The sequence below is a fragment of the Camponotus vicinus genome, unplaced genomic scaffold (assembly GCF_025532165.1).
Source record: "Camponotus vicinus isolate PSW18456_S1 unplaced genomic scaffold, iyCamVici1.0 SCAF_3, whole genome shotgun sequence".
NCBI lineage: Eukaryota > Metazoa > Arthropoda > Insecta > Hymenoptera > Formicidae > Camponotus > Camponotus vicinus.
Genome location: NW_028141967.1, coordinates 10,476,913 through 10,503,187, shown reverse-complemented (window position 1 = coordinate 10,503,187; position 26,275 = coordinate 10,476,913). Strand labels below are relative to the sequence as shown.

The 26,275-nt window shown below is 35.7% G+C and overlaps 3 protein-coding genes and 1 non-coding gene across 4 annotated transcripts; 2 read left to right on the top strand and 2 right to left on the bottom strand.

Moving 5' to 3' along the window:
• Positions 1 to 5,461: 5,461 nt before the first annotated feature.
• LOC145968998 (uncharacterized) lies at positions 5,462 to 6,160 on the bottom strand. The gene has a single exon (XM_083094869.1). The coding sequence runs from the start codon at positions 6,158 to 6,160 to the stop codon at positions 5,462 to 5,464; it is 699 nt and encodes a 232-aa protein (XP_082950995.1).
• Positions 6,161 to 12,152: 5,992 nt separating this feature from the next.
• Positions 12,153 to 15,890, top strand: LOC145968407 (SNAPIN protein homolog). Its single transcript, XM_083093831.1, has 3 exons — positions 12,153 to 12,424; positions 12,504 to 12,739; positions 13,112 to 15,890. Exons 2-3 carry the CDS (start codon positions 12,588 to 12,590, stop codon positions 13,152 to 13,154), a joined length of 195 nt encoding a protein of 64 aa, XP_082949957.1. The 5' UTR covers positions 12,153 to 12,424; positions 12,504 to 12,587; the 3' UTR covers positions 13,155 to 15,890.
• Positions 15,147 to 17,905, bottom strand: LOC145968406 (uncharacterized). Its single transcript, XM_083093830.1, has 4 exons — positions 17,432 to 17,905; positions 16,579 to 16,629; positions 15,775 to 15,810; positions 15,147 to 15,505 (listed from the first exon to the last, which is right to left on the bottom strand). Exons 1-4 carry the CDS (start codon positions 17,446 to 17,448, stop codon positions 15,214 to 15,216), a joined length of 396 nt encoding a protein of 131 aa, XP_082949956.1. The 5' UTR covers positions 17,449 to 17,905; the 3' UTR covers positions 15,147 to 15,213.
• A 3,376-nt stretch (positions 17,906 to 21,281) lies between these two features.
• Positions 21,282 to 21,355, top strand: Trnas-aga (transfer RNA serine (anticodon AGA)). Its single transcript has one exon. It is a non-coding gene; the product is annotated as a tRNA-Ser (tRNA).
• The last annotated feature ends 4,920 nt before the right edge of the window (positions 21,356 to 26,275 follow it).

The window sequence follows — 26,275 nt, the reverse complement described above, 5'->3', positions numbered from 1 at the left end:
ACGAGCTATCTCGACTCGTTGCAGAATACAATACGCGAAAACATCGCACCATCGGTATGAGACGTGCCGATGTCACTCCAGCGTTCGCCGAAAAACTTTTAAATACAGTGTATAGCAACGTAAAAATTGCGGCTCCGACAAAATTTAAAGTAGGCGATTCTGTACGCGTGAGCAAATACAAGACCATCTTTGAAAAAGGTTTCACGCCTAATTGGACGACCGAAGTTTTTAAGATTGTTGAGGTGCAGAAAACTAATCCCGCTCACATTCATACTCGACAATTCATACTCGAAGATTCGCGTGGAGATCCCGTCGCTGGAGGATTCTACGAATACGAACTACAACGCGTCGCTAATCCCGACGGGGTGACCTCCTTTTCGACACGTAACTATTCGACACCGCTCGATTGGACACGCATTATTGGACACGTTATATTGGACACCGCTCGATTCGACACCGCACGATTCGACACTGCACGATTGGACACGCACATTGCACGATTGGACACGGCAGCATTGGACACTGCACGATTGGACACGTACATTGCACGATTGGACACGGCAGCATTGGACACCGCACGATTGGACACAGCACGATTCGACACCGCACGATTCGACACCGCACGATTCGACACCGCACGGTTGGACACCGCACGGTTGGACACCGCACGATTCGACACGCACGATTCGACACCGCACGATTCGACACGCACGATTCGACACCGCACAAAGAGCATGGAGCAGACACACACACACACACACACGGGGGGGTGCAAGGGGGCCTTCGGCCCCCCTCCCGCGCCCACCTCGTCCCCCTCGCTTCGCGTGAAAAGTTGCAAAGTGGAACTTCGCTTCGCGTGGAAAGTTGCACCCTATCGTAGGCACCCCTACCGGCGGGGTGCATACATGTCCAAATGTGCGGTGTCGAATCGTGCGGTGTCGAATCGTGCGTGTCGAATCGTGCGGTGTCGAATCGTGCGGTGTCGAATCGTGCGTGTCGAATCGTGCGGTGTCGAATCGTGCGTGTCGAATTGTGCGGTGTCGAATCGTGCGGTGTCGAATCGTGCGTGTCGAATCGTGCGGTGTCCAATCGTGCGGTGTCCAATCGTGGGGTGTCCAACCGTGCGGTGTCCAACCGTGCGGTGTCCAATTGTGCGGTGTCCAATCGTGCGGTGTCCAATCGTGCGGTTTCGAATCGTGCGGTGTTGAATCTTGCGTGTCGAATCGTGCGGTGTCCAATCGTGCGATGTCCAACCGTGCGGTGTCCAATTGTTCGGTGTCCAATCATGCGGTGTCCAACCGTGCGGTGTCCAACCGTGCGGTGTCGAATCGTGCGGTGTCGAATCGTGCGGTGTCGAATCGTGCGTGTCGAATCGTGCGGTGTCCAATCGTGCGTGTCGAATTGTGCGGTGTCGAATCGTGCGGTGTCGAATCGTGCGTGTCGAATCGTGCGGTGTCCAATCGTGCGGTGTCCAATCGTGGGGTGTCCAACCGTGCGGTGTCCAACCGTGCGGTGTCCAATTGTGCGGTGTCCAATCGTGCGGTGTCCAATCGTGCGGTTTCGAATCGTGCGGTGTTGAATCTTGCGTGTCGAATCGTGCGGTGTCCAATCGTGCGATGTCCAACCGTGCGGTGTCCAATTGTTCGGTGTCCAATCATGCGGTGTCCAACCGTGCGGTGTCGAATCGTGCGGTGTCGAATCGTGCGTGTCGAATCGTGCGGTGTCCAATCGTGCGGTGTCCAATCGTGGGGTGTCCAACCGTGCGGTGTCCAACCGTGCGGTGTCCAATTGTGCGGTGTCCAATCGTGCGGTGTCCAATCGTGCGGTTTCGAATCGTGCGGTGTTGAATCTTGCGTGTCGAATCGTGCGGTGTCCAATCGTGCGATGTCCAACCGTGCGGTGTCCAATTGTTCGGTGTCCAATCATGCGGTGTCCAACCGTGCGGTGTCGAATCGTGCGGTGTCGAATCGTGCGGTGTCGAATCGTGCGTGTCGAATCGTGCGGTGTCGAATCGTGCGTGTCGAATTGTGCGGTGTCGAATCGTGCGGTGTCGAATCGTGCGTGTCGAATCGTGCGGTGTCCAATCGTGCGGTGTCCAATCGTGGGGTGTCCAACCGTGCGGTGTCCAACCGTGCGGTGTCCAATTGTGCGGTGTCCAATCGTGCGGTGTCCAATCGTGCGGTTTCGAATCGTGCGGTGTTGAATCTTGCGTGTCGAATCGTGCGGTGTCCAATCGTGCGATGTCCAACCGTGCGGTGTCCAATTGTTCGGTGTCCAATCATGCGGTGTCCAACCGTGCGGTGTCGAATCGTGCGGTGTCGAATCGTGCTGTGTCCAATCGTGCGGTGTCCAATGCTGCCGTGTCCAATCGTGCAATGTACGTGTTCAATCGTGCAGTGTCCAATGCTGCCGTGTCCAATCGTGCAATGTGCGTGTCCAATCGTGCAGTGTCGAATCGTGCGGTGTCGAATCGTGCGGTGTCCAATCGAGCGGTGTCCAATAAAACGTGTCCAATAATGCGTGTCCAATCGAGCGGTGTCGAATCGTTACGTGTCCAATCGGGATACGCCCATCCCGACGTATATCTCGTGGAAGAAATTTTGCGGGAAAAGGGTGATGACGTATACGTGAAATGGTTGGGAATGGATAAATCATACAACTCTTGGATACATAAAAATAATGTATTATAAATATTTATTAAAATATATAAAATATGTGTATAAAAAATATAAAATTTATTAAAATATAAAAATATATAAAATGTATAAAATATAAAAATATATACATGGTTATGTACAAAATATACAATTAATAATAAACAAAATATACATTTATTTACAGTGGTATTCTATAATGTCCCCACGGTAACGTATCGGTGGTTTCGGGTACGATATACCGCTTACGGACTCAGAGCAATTTTCGTCTCGCAGATCGTGTATACTTGATGTAATTTAGATCGTATACACGACTGCTGACGCGTCATTTCAATTTCTTCGTTTAAACACCGCGTGTAATCGTCAAACGTTATCGTTCTCGCGACAACGTTACTCTTGACACCTTTAACTTTCTTTGTGTCCTTTTTCCCATTCACTCGTAACACATACATCTTTGCTCTGAGCCCGACGAATTCGGTCATTATGGTACCGTTGTTTTCGTCCTTCATTAGACCCGGTAACTTTTTATTTACAAGCGGTATACCGTACACGTTATCCACCGCATAATCGCTCGTGTCGAATCTGATGATATCACACTTCATATTCTCATACACATCCGCGCACTTAATGTGATATATGAGATTGTCCGTATCGGTGTACATTACCCGGCATTTGTCGCGATACATTGGCGTCATATACTCGTGATGAAACTCGTACAAACATGTCTTGGATATGTCGAGTATGCACATACCCACGTAATTCGGTTTGTAGAATTTCACCTCGAGTTTACGCAATTCCACAGCGATTAAGTTTTCTGAAAAAACGCTTCTGCTGTGGAAATTTGGTTTCGCAATCATTGCCTCTGCGCCGTACCGACCATCCCACTTTGTTAATAATTTAACATCGACACGATTGCGCACATTTTCCATCGTTTCACCAAACACTGCATTGTTCATTAATTTATATAAATTTTTTTCGAAATCATTTTTAGCCAATGTTCTGAAATGTGTATTTAGTTCTATGTAATTTCGAAGCCATGGAGATTGTGAAAACTGTAAAATTCGATGTATTTTTGTAACGCGAAGACCGTGACGCGTACACTGCTGCAGGTTGCGATAGTGTATCACGTAACGCTTCTTATCGTATAGCGTTGCAAGCAGTTTGAATTCCCGCTTGCCAGGTGGTTTGTCGGGCAAAACGGTAGGTCAGTGTGCGCATCGTGAAGATGTTGCGGGTACTCGAGGTCCACTTCGAGGTCATAGCCTGTAGGCGAATCTAGCGCGATGGATGATACGTTAAAATTGGACACGTCGTCGACCCATTGAAAATCGGCATAGGGCAACGGTTGACACATTGCCCATCTGTACAAATTATTTACATCAAAGTACATCAGGTACGAGATGATGGTTTCGATGGATCGTACGACTCCATGTACTTGTTATTAGCGCGAGCGTATCTACCCGAACATTGACTCAGACCGCCGCGTATACCACGTTCGATGAACATAACCATGTCGATGTCAGTAAGCAGCTCGAACGTAATCTTTGTATGCTTCAACATGGCGTCCCACGTGTATCCGGGGAGAGTATAGTAATACGCGGGGTCGAGTCCGTAACTTTCGATACATTTATCTCGAAAGTTTTCAAAAATGTCGGCTAATAACAAGACATCAATTATAAGATATAAATCGCTATGTTCGTCTAGCGTCCGAATGGAGAATCGCGTCCAGATGTTCTCGGCGTGCGCGTAATCGCTCTCGGATACAGTTTCGTCGGTCAAGGAACTGTAAAACTGATTCGCGCAGTGGTAAACACGTATCTTGCAACTTGTCAACGGAATCGATGTATTCGTACGGAAATACATCTTTCCGCGTTAACAAATTGAAATTTTCTGTTGATAAATTTTGAAATTCTGATTTTAAAATTTTGAGTTTGTCTTTGTCCAAAAATGATGCCAATTTGTCGAGACTCGATGCGAGAAATTTGAATGAATCGATGAAACGTAATTTTACATGAGTTTTTGATTCTTCTTCCATACAAACATCTTTTGTGAACGAAATATATTTCTCTTTTGTTATCGGAAGTAACTCGATTTTCCCTTCGAATGCTGTGGCTATTTCCTCGATAATAAAGTGTGAATCGTAACCTGATAAATTATGAAAAACTATCGGAATACAAAAAGATTCTTTATAATTTAAATTACAATTTGAGTGTGCTGGACCTCTGTACCGTCCGGTCAGATGACAATGATCGCGAACGCGTGTATCGTCTTGCACGAACGGTTTTTCACATATATGACATTGAGTGGCGCTATGGAATTTTTCCCACTCTTCGGACGTCAAATTTACCATGGGGACATTTGTTTTTAAAATATTTTTTATACGTAACGCTAAATTTTTGAGGTCTTCGGCGAACCATGCTATACAATCGGCGCTACGACGCGAATGGTACGCCGATAAAGATTCGTCGAACGAACAATGTACATAATAAGCTATACTAAATACTTGGTGATGTTGACGCAAATTTCGCTGTTCTTCATCCATCTTGGCCAGAACGCATTCCAGGTCGGCGTAGACCACAAATGGAAGCCGCTCCTTCCGATTAAAGTTATTGAACGATAACCACTTGTCCATATCGCTCGGCAATCGGACAGCGCAATCGTTCATCTTTCCGCAGTCGACCGTATGCGACTGCAACTTGGCGTCCGAATTAAAATAATGCAGGCATCTGTAAAAGAAAAAATTTTTTAAAGATTTATATAACAAAGTGTTATATAACTTATAATTATTTGAATTATATAAATGAAACTTACCGGTCGCAGATATATTTATGATTCTTGTGTTTGCTCAGTTGCGAACTCACGAGCCGGGATAAATTCTTAATCCACGCAAAATGTCCGACACTGTTGTCGTCTTCAATGTACAGCAAGTTGACATGCTTATCCCGCTTCTGCTGCGAAAGACGCATCGGGACAATGCTGTTCTTGTCTTCGATGTTGTAGACGTTGATCGAAATGTCATTGGCAAGTTCAAAATTTTTTATTTGGTTCACAGTCACTGGAAACTCAATGTCCCGGAGATTCAGCACTGTCGTGTAATGCGGATACGATGATTCCCGTTCCGCCTTTCTTTCGGCGGGGTATAGAGCGGCGACCACTGCCCACGCGAAACATGCATTGTCCTTTGATTGCACGTTAATCACCGCTCTTTTCATCATAATCTCCCGCGGCAATTTGATGTAACATCCCGCACGCATAGGATTATACTTATTTATATTTATAGGTAAATTTAGTATTCGCGACAAAGCCCACCCGCTGTCGCGTTCCTGAAACTCTTCCAGAGATGCTAGGGTGGGTTCGATAACGCGTCGTTCGTACCACTCGCGTAAATCGGATGTGCGAAAGAGTTCATAGTTTCTCGTATTGATACTTTTGTTGGCGCGTTTATCCCCAGCCACGAATTCACCGTTAAATATAGTGTTCACTTTCACACAATTGTGTCTTTTCATAACGTTCTTCACATGTTCTATCACAATGTCTTTGGCGTCATCGAGAAATTGGCGAGGTTCGATGTGATTATAGTTTATCACCGCACCAGTCAATACGCGACTCTCGAACGCCGTATCAATCTCACGCCACACAAGTCCATTTTGACGCGCGCTACATCCGGCACCCGCGTGTACGAAACGTCCACGTACCGAATTTTTCAACCCTTCGAGGCGCGCGATCCGACCAATCAGCGATTGTCGATTTCCGATCGATAATCGCGGTCGCTTGATTCGACTTTGCTCTTCCAACGACTCGATGTATTGGTCGCATCGTTGCTCCCACACAATGTAGTCTTCCAGCGAATCAATCAATGTGGATTGCTCTCGCAAATTTTGTTCCTCCATATTGTAACACACACTTGCGAAATGCGCTTCCTAATGATAGTTCCGGATGTACTTTAACAAAAATACTGGCGGGGTGTGCCTCTTGATCATGATTTATATACTGTCTCATGCATATCATCGAACATTCTAGAATGATTTCATCTTAAAAAATTCCCCGGAATAGCGTGTGCAATTTAACTTTGATAATTTCACGTTTTGTCACGTACATTTGAAAAATCTAACGTGGTTGCATCAGGAGCAGCCGTACATCGGCGCTCGATTTTAACGCATTCAGCTAAATCTTTGTCTAGGGGTGATGTGCGTTTTAACCTTGGCGGTTAATCTTTGTTCCGATGCACATCTTAACCTTGAAAATTTCGCGTTTTGTCACGTATATTTGAAAAATCTGACGTGATTGTATCAGGAGCAGCCGTAAATCGACGCTTGATTTTAGCGCATCCAGCTAAATCTTTGTCTAGGGGTGATACACATTTTAACCTTGCGGTTATTTTTTTCACGTTTTGTCACGTACATTTGAAAAATCTGACGTGATTGCATCAGGAGCAGCCGTACATCGGCGCTCGATTTTAGCACATTCAGCTAAATCTTTGTTCCGATGCGCAATTTAACCTTGAAAATTTTACGTTTTGTCACGTACATTTGAAAAATCTAACGTGATTACATCAGGAGCAGCCGTACATCGGCGCTCGATTTTAGCGAATTCAGCTAATTTTTTGTTCTGGGGATGATGTCATCGCAGCCGTACATCGGCGCGACAAAATTTTAGAGGAAATTAAAATGTTGTGTCAGCAATAATCCCCTCTACATTGCAATTTGCGATACTATTTGAATTGATATTAATTCTAATACGATCAGTATTACATCAATCACGCGTGTGAAAAGTTCACTGAAGAAATCAACATGAATTTTTACGTTCCGATTCGAAACGGTGGAACTCCACCGTGTAAGAAGCAAAAATGCGACACGTAAGTTTCGATCGTTTAAAAATTTTATTTATTAATTTTTTTAAAATATTGATCTAATTTATATATTTTTATAGCATTCAGCCTCATCGTGCGACTCGCATACTTGGAAGAAGATACGCTCTAACCCCAACGTCGTACAAGTATTTGGACATTGGAATAAGCGTTGGAGCTGTATCGTACGTGGAACTGATTCTCGGCGATAATCGAGGCAATCAAATAGTGTTACCTTTTTCAACGTGGAATTTGTTGATGCAGAAGCAAGCAGACGTTGAACAATTTCTACAATCGACTGCTCTCCCATTAAGGATTGGAGATTTATCGATCGAAATGTATCAATCGAAAATTGTAAAACTCACATTATGCGAAAATTCTTTGTACATGAAACCACAAACATTATTACATTTATTTAATTTTGAAAATTGTATTGATCATATGCACTATTGGTTATGCGAGAATACGTATCTCGTGAATGAAAAATTTAAACAATTTGAAACTGTATTACAACGTAACAATATTATTACTGTATGCGATGCTGTAAAAACGATACGCGAGAGTGACGTCTTTAACAGCGAATCATTAATCGATTGCGAATTACTAACATGTGCTGTAAATGATATTCTTTACGATGTGTGCAATAAATAATTATTTTTATTCCATTTGTGATTTTAATTCTTTTCTTCCATATGAATAAGAATAGTGACAATTTTTCTCAACACCCTCCGCTAAAGATGTAGAGAAATGCTGAGGTAGATGAGACGTGATGCTCTAGTTGGAATGAGACAAAAGATATTAAAAGATATATAATGATGAGGAGTCTGCAGCATTAGAATATTATTTCTTTCGTTATTCTTTGCGTTTCGTTAGTCTTGTGTTACGTTAGTGCAATGGCTGAAGAAGAGATTATTATCATCGATGACGAAGATGTTATTATCATCGACGAGGACATTGAAGAGGTTGTTATCGTCGAAGATGGCAACCAAATGGATGTTGATAATCTAGACGAATCAGACGAGGATGGCTCTGAGGAAGAATCCGAGGAGGAAATACCATCTTTAGTGGATTCAGATTATACTAGTGATAATGATGAAGAATTAAGACTGAAAAAGTATAAACATTTAAACGCGATGGAAATAAATAATCTGGATATTACCATAAAAATATGTCGCATCAAATACTATTATTATGATGCGGAAGAAGGAACTAAGTATTGTTCAGACTGTTTTCTGAGATTGGCATCGTTGTTTCGAAACGTATACTCCGTCCGGAAACACAAAACGGATTATTGTGCTCTATTAATAGGCAGTTATTGCAAAGAGTGCAGGAAAAATTTGCACCAAATAATACCATGCAATATGTGTCCCAGTTGCACGAATTAAAATATATGGATAACATTGTAAGTAACTTTCAATTTATATTACATCAAAAGTATCTTACAATAAACTATTAAAAACTAATGAAACGTCTCTTTTTCTGTTCCAGAAGCGGCCTCCCCCTTAGCCCGGCGCATCCCCCTCCCCATATATATTTTCATTTTTTATTATATACTTTTTCTTATATTTTTTATATTTTATATCATTATTATTTTATTATATTATTATTATTCTTATTATTGTATTATTTTATTACACACACACACACACACACACACACACACAAAATTGTATTACACACATTTTAAAATAAATTTTTATATTTTGATTAAAAAAAATGTATTTATTTACGCGCCTCTCCTTGCGCTCCCATCCCTTGCGTCTCTCTTGCGCTAGTTGTAAGTCTCGCGATATCTTCGTTGCGTTCTCTCTCGCGCGTTAGTTGTAAGTCTCGCGATATCTTCGTTCTCTCTCGCACGCGTTGTTCTCGCGCTTTCTCGCTCTCTCTCGCACGCGTTGTTCTCGCGCTATTATCGTTCTAAGTCTCGCGATATTATAGTTCTCTTTCGTATGCGTTCTCTTCGCGCTATCGTTCTCTCTCGCACGCGTTGCTCTTGCAATATCGTTCTCTTTCGTACGCGTTGTTCGCGATATTATCGTTCTCTTTCTTTCATATGCTCGTCGCTATCACTCACTCACTTACCTTTGTGTCGTCCTTCTCCCATCTATGCAGCATCTTACAATGCGTCATCCTTGTCCCACGTTGACGCCATCCTTGTCACACGTTGATGTCATCCTTGTCACACGTTGATGCCATCCTTGTCGCACTGTCCTCTTCACACACTTAGCGCTATCCTTTTCCCACACGTAGCGCTATCCTTCTCACACCACCGTCTTCTTTCCGCGGATCCCCCTTCCCCGCGCGGACCCCCTCGTCCATCGCTCGCGCCGCGGATCCCCACCTACCCGCGCGGACCCCCTCGTCCATCGCTCGCGCCGCGGATCCCCCCTTCCCCGCACGTGACGTCACCCCCCGCACGCGATGTCACCCCCCGCGTGACGTCATCCCCCGCGTGACGTCACCCCCCGCACGTGACGTCACTCCCCCGCGTGACGTCATCCCTCGCGTGACGTCACCCCCCCGCCGCGTGACGTCATCCCCCGCGTTACGTCACCCCCCCATCGTGACGTGACACCCCCCGCGGTGACGTCATCCCCCCCACGGTTCCCCCTCGCCCCTCACCCCCCCTCGGAGCCCCTGGGTTAGAACCCGCCTAGTCTTACTACTTGCGCTCAATTTGTTTCTCTCTTACAGCTTTTCTTTATCGTACAATATGTTTATTATATATACAGAGTGATTCAAAATAACCCTATTGTCCTTGAAATGACACATTCTTGAGTCAATTCTAAGACGATTTTTCCTTTGGCAAAATTTCGTCCGACGCTTAGTTTTTGAATTATTAAAAGAAGTAATTAACTTATGACGAGTCGGATACAAGAGGCAGGCAAGAATGGCGCGATTCACCGTCAGACGCGGGTGCTTACGCGGGGCGCCTGCTGCGATCACCTGATCGCTACAGACATACACACACATGCGAATACATACATTCTTATTCTCTCTCTCTCTCTCTCTGCCTCTCTTTCCCTCCCTCTCTCTCTCTCTCTCATTTGCTTACTCACTTTAAGTTATTATTATTCTTACTTAAATTATTATTTATGGTAAAACTAGACAATTGCGGCCTATACAATTTGGCCGAAAAAATAACTATTTCATATGTATTTTTGCTTCCTGAAAACGAATATGAAAGTTAAAAATGACGGTCGAAACCGGAAGTACCTCAAAATTGTAAAAAACGATGAAGAAAACAGGTTTTCGAGGTATATCTCCTTAAATATTGATTGTAGAGAAAAAAGTTTTTTACAAAAGTTATAGGTCTTGAAAAATTCTACAAAACAAGTTATATACATTTGTTTAGTAAATTCATTATTTTGGCTGTTATGTTATGTTATGTTATGAACCGCGCGCCTAGTAATTTACATGAGCGCCGCGCCGTGTTGTTTGTTTAAAAATATGGTAAAGGTTGATATTAGAGGACTCACTTCTGTTGAGCTTCACCTTGACAAATGTTATCAAGGTCACTGTCTTGAGTAACATGCAAAAGGTTTTAGCCGTCGCTCGTTGTTTATTAAAAAGTTATTAACAAATGAAGTTAATGATATAAATGATGTGAAACGAAGTGTATATTTGCAAAATTTCACATGGGTTTGCGACTTTCCACGTGAAGAAAGGTCCACCTTGCCTACCGGCGGGGTGGTCGCGGGAGGGGGGGGCCGAAGGCCTTCCTTGCACCCTTCGCGTGAGTGTGTGTATGTACACATACATTTCTGATATTTTTTAAATGTATTAAATTTATATAGAATTTAATACAATTTAATACAATTAAAAATTATCAGAAATGTATGTGCACATACACACACACACGCGCGCGCGGGGAGTGCAAGGGGTCCTTCGGCCGCCCTCCCGCAACCACCCCGCCGGTAGGCAAGATGGACCTTGCTTCACGTGGAAAGTCGCAAACCTATGTGAAATTTTGCAAATATACACCTTGTTTCACATCATTTATATCATTAACTTCATTTGTTAATAACATTTTAATAAACAACGAGCGACGGCTATAACTTTTTGTATGTTACTCAGGACAGTGACCTTGATAACATATGTCAAGGTGAAGCTCAACGGAGGTGAATCCCCTAATATCAACCTTTACCATATTTTTTAAACTTCGTGTGTTCATAACTTTTTAATAAGCAGCGAACCCCAATTATTTTATAAGCAAAAGTTACTTAGAAGATGCCCTTGGCAATATATGAAGATCAAAGTCATCGGGGCGGAGGCCCGAATTGTATACAATTACCTAATTTTTTTATATAACAGCCAAAATAATGGACGTAAAAAATGCTAAACATTTTTGTAAAGCTTTTTAATAGCCACATTTCTTGTTAATAACTCTTTTGTCCAAAATCGATATTTTCGAAGATATTCAGCGAAATCATTTGAAACTTTGAGATGGAGGTAGGGGCTAAACTATTCGAGTCCGCCTATTATCAAGAGACACGGTAGTGTCTTTGCTAAGTCCCAGCGTAAGCAAAAAATGCACTCCGTGTATTATTACGCGAGTCGGATTGAGAGTATAACTCGATATTTTTATTTCTCATATAACCGCTCAACGGATCGAGTTCTTAATAGAATTAATCGATAGCTTGGGTTTAAATTAAATAATAAAAGTGTTTTTATTTTTGCGCTACGTGCTCTGTAAACGGAGATATCATGATGCAAAGTCTGAAATGTGAAAATTTCGATTAAGAAACGTCGTCATGGTCGTCATCAACTCCTCTTAACGTAACAAAGAAAATACAGAAATACGTTTCCAACGTCTGCCACAAGAATGCGCTAGCAGTGATTCACGCGACGCAGCATTAGTAGCGCTCTGTGGCGTTAACGGTGCTTATAAATATGTTGTAAAAGGTTAAGTGTGTCACTTCAGGTAATTATATAAAATAATTAATAATATACATATAACATTTATATATTTAGATTAGATTGTATCTATATTATTATTTCAGATTATATATATATATATATATATATATATATATATATATATATATCAAGAGACACGGTAGTGTCTACTTCACTACAGCTATAACATGGACGTGGACACAGCGAGTGACAATACATCTATCGACGACAAGATAGATGACTTTTGCGAAAATCCGACGCGGGATGCATTAACGGAAGGTCTTATGAGTCTCTTGAAACTTACGGTGGATCAACTGGACGAGAGAATTCGCGCCACAAGGTGACGTCAAGTTTTCTGTTTTCAGCGCGCATGCAATAATAGTAACATTTATTTTTCGCGTTTCTTCTTGCAAATTTACGTATATTTATTATTCTTATATTTCTTTCACAGTATGTACTATTTATTGCAAAATATATGTTTATTCATCGAATTGTAACGATAAAAAATTGCGATTTACTTACACAAGCGACATATATATCTTATTGTTACCTATTTTACAAGAATTCTTGAGCATTTTGAAAATCATTTTCAATTTTCATATATAATTATTGGAATGTTATAAAAAATTGTGCTTCTATCATGTACTACAAGTTGCGTACAAAAGTTGCGAAGAGTATTATTTTTTATGCATAACTATTCTCTTTGTTATAGGATATGTCAAATAGAGCTGAAGCAGCGGATTGTTATTACTTAACATTGATTACTTTGCAAGTTTTATAAAAGAAATTTCTTACAATTTTCACCGTAAATTTTATGGAAACTCCAGTAGTTAATTTATCAGATGAAGAACTTAAGACAGTTTATGATCCTTCTGAGGATTCGTATCTTTTAATAGATGATTTGGAAGAAGATTTAGACATTCTGCATGCGATGAAACCTGTGATTTGTTTAGAAATAGGTAGTGGTTCTGGTATAGTCATCACAGCTCTAGCAATGGCATTGAAAAAATATAATGCTCATTTTATTGCAATTGATATAATCATTATAACATAGAATATTGAAATTCAAAATTTCAAAATTAAAAATAATTTATGCTTTGCGAAAGAAAATTAAAAATGAAAAATAGTTTATGCAAAAGCATAGAAAGAAAAAATCATTATAACATAGAATATTGAAATTCAAAATTTCAAAATTAAAAATAATTTATGCTTTGCGAAAGAAAATTAAAAATGAAAAGTAGTTTATGCAAAAGCATAGAAAGAAAAAATCATCATAACATAGAATATTGAAATTCAAAATTTCAAAATTAAAAATAATTTATGCTTTGCGAAAGAAAATTAAAAATGAAAAGTAGTTTATGCAAAAGCATAGAAAGAAAAAATAAATACTCTATGCTATGACGATATTACATACACACACGCACACGCATGTACACATATACAAACATATTTTTATATCATCATAACGTAGAATATTTAAATTTTCAAAATTAAAAATAGCTTATGCTTTGCAAAAGGAAATGAAAAATAAAAAGTAGTTTATGCAAAGCATAGAAAGAAAAAACAAAGACACATTTATAAAAAATATTCTATGTTATGATGATACACACACACACACGCACAAACGCACACGCACAAACTAATCATGGAAGAAGTAATGGAGTCAGTAATTGAATTATCGTCATCGTTACATGTTGAGGCTGAAGCGATTTTAAAAGAAATCATCATAACATAGAATTTTTAAATTTCAAAATTAAAAGTAGCTTATGCTTTGCAAAAGAAAATTAAAAATAAAAAGTAGTTTATGCAAAGCATAGAAAGAAAAAACGAAAAAACACATTTATAAAAAAAAATATTCTATGTATGATGATGTACACACACACACACACATATACACACGCACACACACACACAAACATATTTTTATATCATCATAACATAGAGTATTGAAATTCAAAATTTCAAAATTAAAAATAACTTATGCTTTGCGAAAGAAAATTAAAAATGAAAAGTAGTTTATGCAAAAGCATAGAAAGAAAAAATAAATACTCTATGCTATGATGATATTACATACACACACGCACACGCATGTACACATATACAAACATATTTTTATATCATCATAACGTAGAATATTTAAATTTTTAAAATTAAAAATAGCTTATGCTTTGCAAAAGGAAATGAAAAATAAAAAGTAGTTTGTGCAAAGCATAGAAAGAAAAAACAAAAAGACACATTTATAAAAAATATTCTATGTTATGATGATACACACACACACACACACGCACACGCATACACATTTAAATATTAATAAAAATTAAAAATATTATTTCTATAACGGGCTGAGGTTCTTGGATTGGAACTTCGGCCTCGGGCTCGTCCTCTCGACCGTCCCGCTCTAGCCCATCGTGCACGCGGTTGTTCTACAATAAAAGAAATATTTTAATGTTATTTTATTTGAATATAATATTTAAAGAAGAACTGCACGGATTAACTATATTGAAAGTTAATAAATCTAATTTTAATATATGTACATTCAGATTCATGAATTTAACATTACGCAAAATACTTTTAGCCTTTTAAAATATAAAAATAATTATTTGTGAATTAAAAATTTCTTTTGTAAAATATAATTTATACGACACAAAAATTCATGAAAATACAAATTTTAATTCTATAGAAGGCTAAAAATACTTTGGGCAATGTTAAATTCATAAATCTGAAAATGTAATAGATTTATTAACTTTTAACATAGCTGATTCATTTAGCTGATTCCTTTATAATTAACGTGCCAATTATATAATTCAAAATTATTTACCTCTTACTTGCCCCGCTGTCGTTATCGGTGACGACGGCGGCGGTGGCAGCGGTGACGACGCTGACGGCGATGGCAGCGGTGACGACGTTGACGGCGGCAGTGGCGGTGGTAGTGATGCCATCGTTGGTGGCGGCGATTCTTTTTGTGTTTCCATTAATTTTTGTGTTTCCATTAATTTTTGTATTTTTTTTTTTAAGTATTATATTTTCTTTTAAAGCCGCTTCAGCCTCAACACGTAAAAAGGACGACAATTCAATTTCTGGCTCCATTTCTTCCATATTGTAGGTTCTGAAAGAATGGAAACATATAAAATATATATTATAAAATATGTTTAGAAATGATAGTAGAAATGATAGATAATAAATGATTAATCTTCATTTTAATCTTTTATTGTAATGCATATATGTATTGTGTGTGCAACACAAATATGAATTACAATAAAAAATAAGTAATTACAATAAGTGAATTACAATAAAAATAGTAAAATAAATTTTTATTCCCTTGTTATCTATCATTTCTTACGCATATGTATTAATAATATAATGTGTTACACTTACTTTTTAGGATTTTCTTCATTTTCCTTTTCGTTAGATCTGAAAATAGAAATGTATAAAATATATTGTACAATATAAAATATTTTTGTATTACAATAAAAGATTAAAATAAAAATTAATTCTTTGTCATCTATTTTTATTATATATTTCTATATTTTTATTATATATATGTATTACAATATGTATTACAATAAAGTGTTAAAATAAAAGTTAACCAAGTATTGTGTGTGCAATACATATGCATTATAATAAAAGATTAAGATAATAAAATATTAAAATAGATTATAAAACATTTTTATAATGAAATAATAGATTGTTATCTATCATTTCTATAAAAAATTTTATAATATTTTATTATTTTATATATTTTATGATTTTAATCCTTATTGTAATGCATATGAGTTGCACACACAATACTTGGTTAACCTTTATTTTAATCTTTTATTGTAATACATATATATGTGTTATACGCAGAAGTACATATAGTTACGTATCGCAACAACTAATGGTTAGTTTTAATTTTAATGGTCTATTTTAATCTTTTATTATAATGTATTTGTATTGCGCATGCAACATATAGTAATATATATGTATTATAACAATCATTAGTTATTGCGATGAGTAATTATATGTATTTGTATGTATAATACATATATGAATTATAAGACATTTAAATAAAAGTTAAACAGTATCATGCGTGAAACATATATAATAGAAGATTATAATAAAAGATTGAAATAAAATATATAAAATAATAAATTATATTATAAAATATCTTTATAGATATTATTAATAATCATTGCTTACCTTTTGTGAGTTTCATTATCATTAATTGCTGGTTCTTTTTCGTTTCTGGAACTGTAAATGTATAATATAAGTTATAAAATATTTGTATAAAAATGATAGAAAACGTATTGGTTTATCTTTATTTTATTCTTTTATTGTAATACATATGTATTGCATGCACAACATATACATATTACAATAACGAATTAAAATAAAGATAAACTATTTCATTTCTATAAAGATCTTTTATAATATTTTATTATTTTATATATTTTTAATCTTTTATTGTGCATATTTGTTGCGTGCACAATATTTAGTTAACTTTTATTGTAATGCATTTGTATTGCTATATGTTGCGTGCACAATACAAATGTATTATAATAAAGGATTAAAATAATCATTAATTATTGCGATGAATAACTATATGTATTTCTGCGTATAACATATATTTTATGTATTATAATAAAGGGTTAAAATAAAGATTAGCCAAGTATTGTGCATGCAATACATATGCATTATAATAAAAGATTAAGATAATAGAATAATAAAATAATAAATTATAAAATATCTTTATAGAAATGATAGATAAGTGATTAATTTTTGTTTTTATCTTTTATTGGAAGTGAAAATATATAATATAAATTATAAAATATTTTTATAAAAATGATAGATAACGTTTTGGTTTATCTTTATTTTAATATTTTCTTATAATATGTATCACGCGTGCAACATATAATGTGTGTATTACGATAAAAGATTAAAATAAAGGTTAACCAATATTATCTATTATTTGTATATTAATAAAATTTATATATATATATATATATATATATATATATATATATATATATAATGTATTTATATTCATGCTTACCTTTTGCGATTAGCCATTGTAAAAAGTGGAAAATAACTCACTTTTTCTCCGTTCCATTTATATATTCAATGATAAATTAGATAAGCAAAGCAACGATTATTCATTAATGGATTTATAAGTATTAATTGTGAATAATAAATGTAGATTTCTAATGACATATTGATTTGTAATTATCCGTTATTTTTGCAATAAGAATAGCAAAGAAGTTTGAAGGATCTGAATATCTATATAGTAAGCAAAGAGGACCGTCGAATTTTAATGAAATATGACGGGGGTGGTGGCGGGTTCTTTGCTCATTTATTTAAAGATGTTTAACATATAGTACAAAAAAGAGTGATATCCCTAAAAAAATTACCCTTTTAAAAAAAAGGTAAAAAAAGGTGCTAAGTCCGCGTAAAAAACAGTATATGTATTTGCAAAATAGTGTATTATTAACTGTAAAAAACTATTGTAAAAAACCTGTCTCCAAAATAGTGTTATTTTAAAACTGTAAAAAACTACTGTAAAAAACCTATCTTCAAAATAGGATTATTTTAATCTACAAAATAGTTATTTTAATCTGCACAAAATAGTGTTATTTTAAACCGTAAAAAATTGTTCTACAAATTATTTTAATTTTGTGTAAAATTGTATATCCTACAAAAATAATGATATCAAAAAAATTGCGCTAAGTGAAAATAAAAACTTATAAAAATATTTTAACCAAAAGAAGTTATATAAAATGTTGTTTTAATTTTCTACATTATATCCTAGAAAAATGATGATATCCAAAAATTACGCTAATTGAAAATAAAAACTTAAAATATTTTAACTAAAAAAAATTGTACAAAATAATTGTTTTAATTTCCTACAAATAATATTAAAAAGTTGCGCCAACTGAATAAAAATTTTCACTATAAAATATACATTTCTTTTTTATTTCCAATATTAAAAGAAAAATGATATTAAATGAATTGTAATATATCTATTATAAAAAATCGTTGAAAATATGAACAATCATATACATTGCAATAATCATATGCATATATCCTGAAAAGTTTAATTGAAAAAAAAAAAGGAAATGATAATACAAAATACAAAATTAAAAATTATTAAAAAAATTAAAAATTAGAAATTAATAAAAAAAAAATAAAAATTTATATAAAAATTAAAAATTAATACATATAAAAAAATTTTAGTTAAAAAACTTAGCGCTGCTACGTTGAATAATGTGCTAATGAAATTAGCAGCGCTAAGTTTTTTAACTAAAATTTTTTTATATGTATTAATTTTTAATTTTTATATAAATTTTTATTTTTTTTTTTATTAATTTCTAATTTCTAATTTTTTTAATAATTTTTAATTTTGTATTTTGTATTATCATTTCCTTTTTTTTTTTTCAATTAAACTTTTCAGGATATATGCATATGATTATTGCAATGTATATGATTGTTCATATTTTCAACGATTTTTTATAATAGATATATTACAATTCATTTAATATCATTTTTCTTTTAATATTGGAAATAAAAAAGAAATGTATATTTTATAGTGAAAATTTTTATTCAGTTGGCGCAACTTTTTAATATTATTTGTAGGAAATTAAAACAATTATTTTGTACAATTTTTTTTAGTTAAAATATTTTAAGTTTTTATTTTCAATTAGCGTAATTTTTGGATATCATCATTTTTCTAGGATATAATGTAGAAAATTAAAACAACATTTTATATAACTTCTTTTGGTTAAAATATTTTTATAAGTTTTTATTTTCACTTAGCGCAATTTTTTTGATATCATTATTTTTGTAGGATATACAATTTTACACAAAATTAAAATAATTTGTAGAACAATTTTTTACGGTTTAAAATAACACTATTTTGTGCAGATTAAAATAACTATTTTGTAGATTAAAATAATCCTATTTTGAAGATAGGTTTTTTACAGTAGTTTTTTACAGTTTTAAAATAACACTATTTTGGAGACATATATATATACATGAAATTACTCGGGAAGGTGTCCTTGACAACATATGTCAAGGACAAGGTCATCGGCGTATAGGCCACAATTGTCTAGTTTTACCTTATTTACTTTTTATTATTATACATTTTCGCTTTAATTATTATTATTTTTTAAAATTGGATTTTTTTACGAGAGAGGGGAAAATGCATTTTATGCATACTCACCGGCCGGTCCGGTGAGTTATGTGGGACTCGAGTACCAAGTCGAAGTACCAACTCGATACTCCCTACCCACCTAAAACCCCTCTCTCGCGAATTTTCTCTAACACTGTTTAATTAACATCCCGAAATCTGTTTTCACACAACACCAAAGAATAGTTATTATTACCTTGTTCGATGTATTGCTGTAATTTCTTGAAAAATGAATTTTCCGATAGATCGTATTTTCACTCAAATTGAATGTAGATATCACGTTCTAAAGGACAGAGATCCACACTAAATAATTAATCGAAAGTTCTTTTTTCTTTTATAAACTGTATTCTTTTATAAACTTCAACATAATCACATTCATTCACTCACTCGATGAGACGAGAAATTTACCAATGACTCTATCACTAATCACTATCAATCACTGTCGAATAATCACTGTTGGCAATTAAAAACCACTCGATTAAAGAAAGACACGCGCACATACGTTATTACACGACGCGACGACGCGACAACGCGACGATATTTACCCGGCGACAGCAAACAGTTTTTGGTTATGGTAGGTTAGGTTAGGTTAGGTTACGGTACTAACAGCGCTGTCGAACGTGAACATGTGTTTGATTGAAGACGCGACAATTTAGCGTATAATATTATTATCATATGATATTTATACATCGTATGATATTTGTTTTAAAATTAATTAGAATAAATAAATGTTTAATACTTTCACTATTAATGTTAAATATTATTTATTACACAGCCCCACAAAAAAAAAAAGTTTCTGACCTGGAGGTCTCACTATGCTAATTATATGTTTTTGGGGTCGCTGAATCCGAATCCGAGGTCAATTCAGCTCCATCGGGTCTGGGTTCAGCCATAACCTCAAAAAACCCACTAGTATAGGCTTATTAGTGTTAAAAAAATTTATTTTTGGTCCGGGGATCAAACTATGCTTATTATATGTTTTTGGGGTCGCTGAATCCGAATTTGAGATCCATTTAACTCTGTAACGTTAAGGCTTAGCCATAACCTCAAAAAAACCTAATTCAGAGCAACCAATATTTTTGAACATTTGGAACATTTTCTTTCGTTTTTAAAGCCATAAGAAAAAACCCAGAGAGATTGAAACGCCAGAATTTAATGATATTTTTTCATATTATTAATGATTATCGATTTTCAATCAGATAATAGTTTAATAAAGATTTAATAATAATAAATTTTTCTAATCTGCGAATATTGTTTTCTAGCAATTATTCGTTAGGCTGAAAAATGTGTGAATGCTCTCTCCACAGGATATGCGTCAATGCCGTTACCACGGATGGATTTTGTCGCTCGTTGATCAAATGGGCGCAAAGACACGTTCGACCTCCTCCGGCATACATCCCTATCTTTTTCTGGAGGCTTGCCCCGGCCATATTTTAGGGTCCATCCGCCACTGCTATTTGGTACAGTAGGGATTTTAGTATATACTAGAGGGATCTTGGGGGATGTGGTCACTCTACGGCGTTGTGCTCGTCGGTGCCGTTTCATACGGAAGGCCAGTCGGAAGCCAGCATGCACGCGAATACCTCCACCGGCACTTATTTGGTCAGCGAGCGACCTTTCAAGGATCCTCCGTGGCAATCGGCATTGCATCCATCGAGTGAAATACCAACATTGCTCTGGAGTCGCATATCACTGTGTTAAAAAGCAGCATTAGGTGTGAGGTCTGGATAGCTCAGTGGTCTAGAGCAGTTGCCCAGAAAGCGAAAGACTCGGGTTCGATTCCCGATCCAGCCACTTGCGCCTCACATATTTTTCTAGTCTGCGAATATTGTTTTCTAGCAATTATTCGCAAGGCTGAAAAATGTGTGAATACTCTCTCCAGGATATGCGTCAATGCCGTTGCCACGGATGGATTCTGTCGCTCGTTGATCAAATGGGCGTAAAGACACGTCCGACCTCCTCTCACATACATCCCATCTTCTTCTGGATCTTCAATCAAACACATCTTCACGTTCGACAGCGCTGTTAGTACCGTAACCTACCATAACCAAAAACTGTTTGCTGTCGCCGGGTAAATATCGTCGCGTTGTCGCGTCGTCGCGTCGTGTAATAACGTATGTGCGCGTGTCTTTCTTTAATCGAGTGGTTTTTAATTGCCAACAGTGATTATTCGACAGTGATTGATAGTGATTAATGATAGGGTCATTGGTAAATTTCTCGTCTCATCGAGTGAGTGAATGAATGTGATTATGTTGAAGTTTATAAAAGAATACAGTTTATAAAAGAAAAAAGAACTTTCGATTAATTATTTAGTGTGGATCTCTGTCCTTTAGAACGTGATATCTACGTTTAATTTGAGTGAAAGTACGATCTATCGGAAAATTCATTTCTCAAGAAATTACAGCAATACATCGAACAAGGTAATAATAACTATTCCTTGGTGTTGTGTGAAAACAGATTTCGGGATGTTAAATAAACAGTGTTAGAGAAAATTCGCGAAAGAGAGAGGTTTTTAAGTGGGTAGGGAGTACCGAGTTGGTACTTCGACTTGGTACTCGATTCCCACATAACTCACCGGACCGGCCGGTGAGTATACATAAAATGCATTTTCCCCTCTCTCGTAAAAAAAAACAATTTAAAAAAATAATGATTAAAACAAAAATGTATAATAATAAAAAGTAAATAATTTAAGGGGATCCTAAAACGACAACCGAACTCCGACGGGATAGCGCCCTCATCTAAGCGTAATTAAAATTGTCGATAATACCGACAATTTTAATTTCGCCATTACCGACAATAGTATATACAGGGTGTCCCATTTTAACTTGGACAGTAAAATATCTCAAAAACTAAGCCCAGCAAACAAAAATGTTTCAGACAAAAGTTGTATGGTTTCGAGGGGGACATAAGATGGTACCATTGGTTTGACCTTGAAGAGTTATTTGAAGGTCACATGAAGGTCACCTTCAATTTCTTAAATGGAACCTACTATTTGTCATTGCATATTCTTGTAGCTTATCTCGAGAGCTTTCCAAAACACTATAATTAAGTACCTTTTCGTTAAGTACTTTTTGAGTTATGAGGCTTGAAATAATTTCTCAATTTTACATAAACCGTAAAATATCTTGTAAAATATTCATTTTTCGATTATCTTACCATAATACTTTTATGTACAAAATAATGAGAGGAATCAATTGGTGTAAAGAAAACACATAGTTGTTTTGAAGAAAAAATATGGAATTGTTAATTGCAAATTACATATTTTTTCTTCAAAACAACTATGTGTTTTCTTTACACCAATTGATTTCTCTCATTATTTTGTACGTAAAAGTATTAAGGTAAGATAATCGAAAAATGAATATTTTACAAGATATTTTACGGTTTATGTAAAATTAAGAAATTATTTCAAGCCTCATAACTCAAAAAGTACTTAACGAAAAGGTACTTAATTATAGTGTTTTGGAAAGATCTCGAGATAAGCTACAAGAATATGCAATGACAAATAGTAGGTTCCATTTAAGAAATTGAAGGTGGCCTTCATGTGACCTTCAAATAACTCTTCAAGGTCAAACCAATGGTACCATCTTATGTCCCTCTCGAAACCATACAACTTTTGTCTGAAACATTTTTGTTTGCTGGGCTTAGTTTTTGAGATATTTTACTGTCCAAGTTAAAATGGGACACCCTGTATACATAAACCATATATAATACAAATAATAATTTTTAATTGTGTTTAACATGTTAAAGTCAGACATCTTTCTGCTTCTTTATCGCACGCATATCGAAGCATGTAGATAACAGAAAAATATAAATGTGTCTGGTGTAATTTAAACACAATGTCATATGTGTAATTTAAACACAATTTCATGATTATTCATGACTATACATATATATATATATATATATTATATTGATTATGTATCTTCTCATGTATCTTACAAGAGTAATAACACATTTGACCATTTGTGTACATATGTATATATAAATATATACATTTCTATATGTCATATTCTATATATTCTATATTTCTATATATTTTTTACAATATGAAATATAAAAATTTATTATTCTGTTACGAGTAAGACCATGTATTGTAAATGTTTGTAAATTTCTATTACAATTATATAAATAATTATACATATATATAATGAAAAAAACATTTACATGAAAACAAATTTAATTTCATAAAATGTATTTTTGTTAATTCCATTATACTGATTATGTGTTAAAAAAAACAATCTGTACTGCATAGATAGTAACTTATATAAAGTTACATTATATATATATGTATATATATATATATATATATATATATATATATATATATATATATATATACCGAGTAATTTCGTATATATACAGGGTATAGCAAAAGTGTGGAAACCCCTTAATATTTCGAAAAATACGCATTTAAAAAAAAAATGTTTCATACAAAAGTTATAGGGTTTTATGTGGCGCATTACACAGCAACATTATTATGACCTCTAATAGCGTTGTCAAGGTTATGTGAAGGTCACCTTCAACTTTTTAAATGGGACACCCTATATGCTTTCGCATATTCTTGTAGCTTATCTCGAGAGCTTTCCAAAACACTATAATTAAGTTAGTTTTCATTAAGTACTTTCCGAGTTATGAGGCTTGAAATCATTTCTTAATTTTACATAAACCATAAAATATCTAGTAAAATATTCATTTTTCGATTATCTTACCTTAATACTTTTATGTACAAAATAATGAGAGGAATCAATTGGTGTAAAGAAAAAACATAGTTGTTTTTAAGAAAAAATATGTAATTTGCAATTAACAATTCCATATTTTTTCTTAAAAACAACTATATGTTTTCTTTACACCAATTGATTACTTTCATTATTTTGTACATAAAAGTATTAAGGTAAGATAATCGAAAAATGAATATTTTACAAGATATTTTATGGTTTATGTAAAATTAAGAAATGATTTCAAGCCTCATAACTCGGAAAGTACTTAATGAAAACTAACTTAATTATAGTGTTTTGGAAAGCTCTCGAGATAAGCTACAAGAATATGCAAATGCATATAGGGTGTCCCATTTAAAAAGTTGGATGTGACCTTCACATAACCTTGACAACGCTATTCGAGGTCATAATAATGTTGCTGTGTAATGCGCCACATAAAACCCTATAACTTTTGTATGAAACATTTTTTTTTTAAATGCGTATTTTTCTAAATATTAAGGGGTTTCCACACTTTTTCTAAACCCTGTATATATATATATATATATATATATATATATATATATATACGAAATTACTCGGGAAGATCTCCCCTGTAACATATTTAAAAATAAAGCAAATCGGTGAACAAATAAAGTAGAATCTTTATGTCAATATTTCTCACATTTATTTGTTAATAACTTTTTAATAAAGAACGACCGCCGGCTAAAACCTTCAGAATGTTAATCAGGGATAACATCTTCACAACATACGTCAATAACACATTTGTGCAAAGGTGGGCCCTTTTTATGCATAATTACCAATAATATATTTCATAATTATTTCCTACATATAATTCTTGCTCTTTTATTGCTATTTTAATAAATTAAGTTATTCGCAAATTGTATATTGAATTATCTTGTACATGCAATAATGATTTACGATTTATGCGTTGATTAATAGTAGTAGTAAAAGAAATTAATAGTAGTAGTAAAAGAAACGGGTGGGGCTAGGGCAGTCCCATCTGTTACCTACATCTAAAAGTTCCTTTGTAATCCCCGTAGTTGATTGAGGTTATGAGTGGCGATCCAACTTCGCCCTTGCAAGAAGGTTGTATAGATCGCCTACATTCACATTTTGTGGTTTGCTGGGTTCAGAAAACATATGACCCCAGAGTCTATATCTTCTAAAAGCAAGAACGGGACACTAACACAGAATGTGGATGCTCTTTTTCCTCGCCACATAAACGGCAATCTTTCCGCTCAGCCAGGCCGAGGTTAAACATGTGGGCCCTAAGGGCCACATGGCCCGAGAGTAGACCAATGGAAACATTGAGCTTCTTTTTACTCGTGGTTAGGAGTTCATCCATCCTTTTGGAAAGGGATTGGCTCAGTAGGAGTTTGGATTGGCGGCAGTCCTGAACCTGTACCCACAAACCAGATGTTCCCGCTTTAGAGACTCTTTGATAAGTCTTTTGCCCATGGCGAAGGGGACGCCGACGACTTGTTTAGCCGGGATCTCGAGGGTGCCTAGCTTTGCCAAGCCGTCCGCCATCTCACTGCCATAAATTCCCTGATGAAGCACCCATGCTATAGTAATCTTGTTAGATTCACCTAGTTTAGCGCTAGTTTAGTTAAGCGCTAGCTTGCAGTCCCACCGAGGACTCAGTGGTGGTCTTAGCTAAGGCATTGATAGCTGCTCTACTATCGGAGCAGATGAGTATATTTCTATTAGTTGCTTCGATTGAAGCTAAGGTATTTACGCACTCAAGGATGACTAGAACCTCGGCTTGAAAAACCATGGCCAGCTCCCCTAGGGGAAAAAAATTCCTTGTAGTTAGTTCCTGGGCCGTATACTCCAGCTCTAAATCATCCATCCGCCCCCGAGCCATTCGTATACCAGATGTCCCAATTTAGCCGGCAGATTCGCTCTGGTTTGCTCCAATCTTCCCTAGAGGGTATCTGGGTTTTGAGGAGTTTAAAGACCTAGAATTTCCTAGGTATTCTGTCCTGTAGCAGAGTGC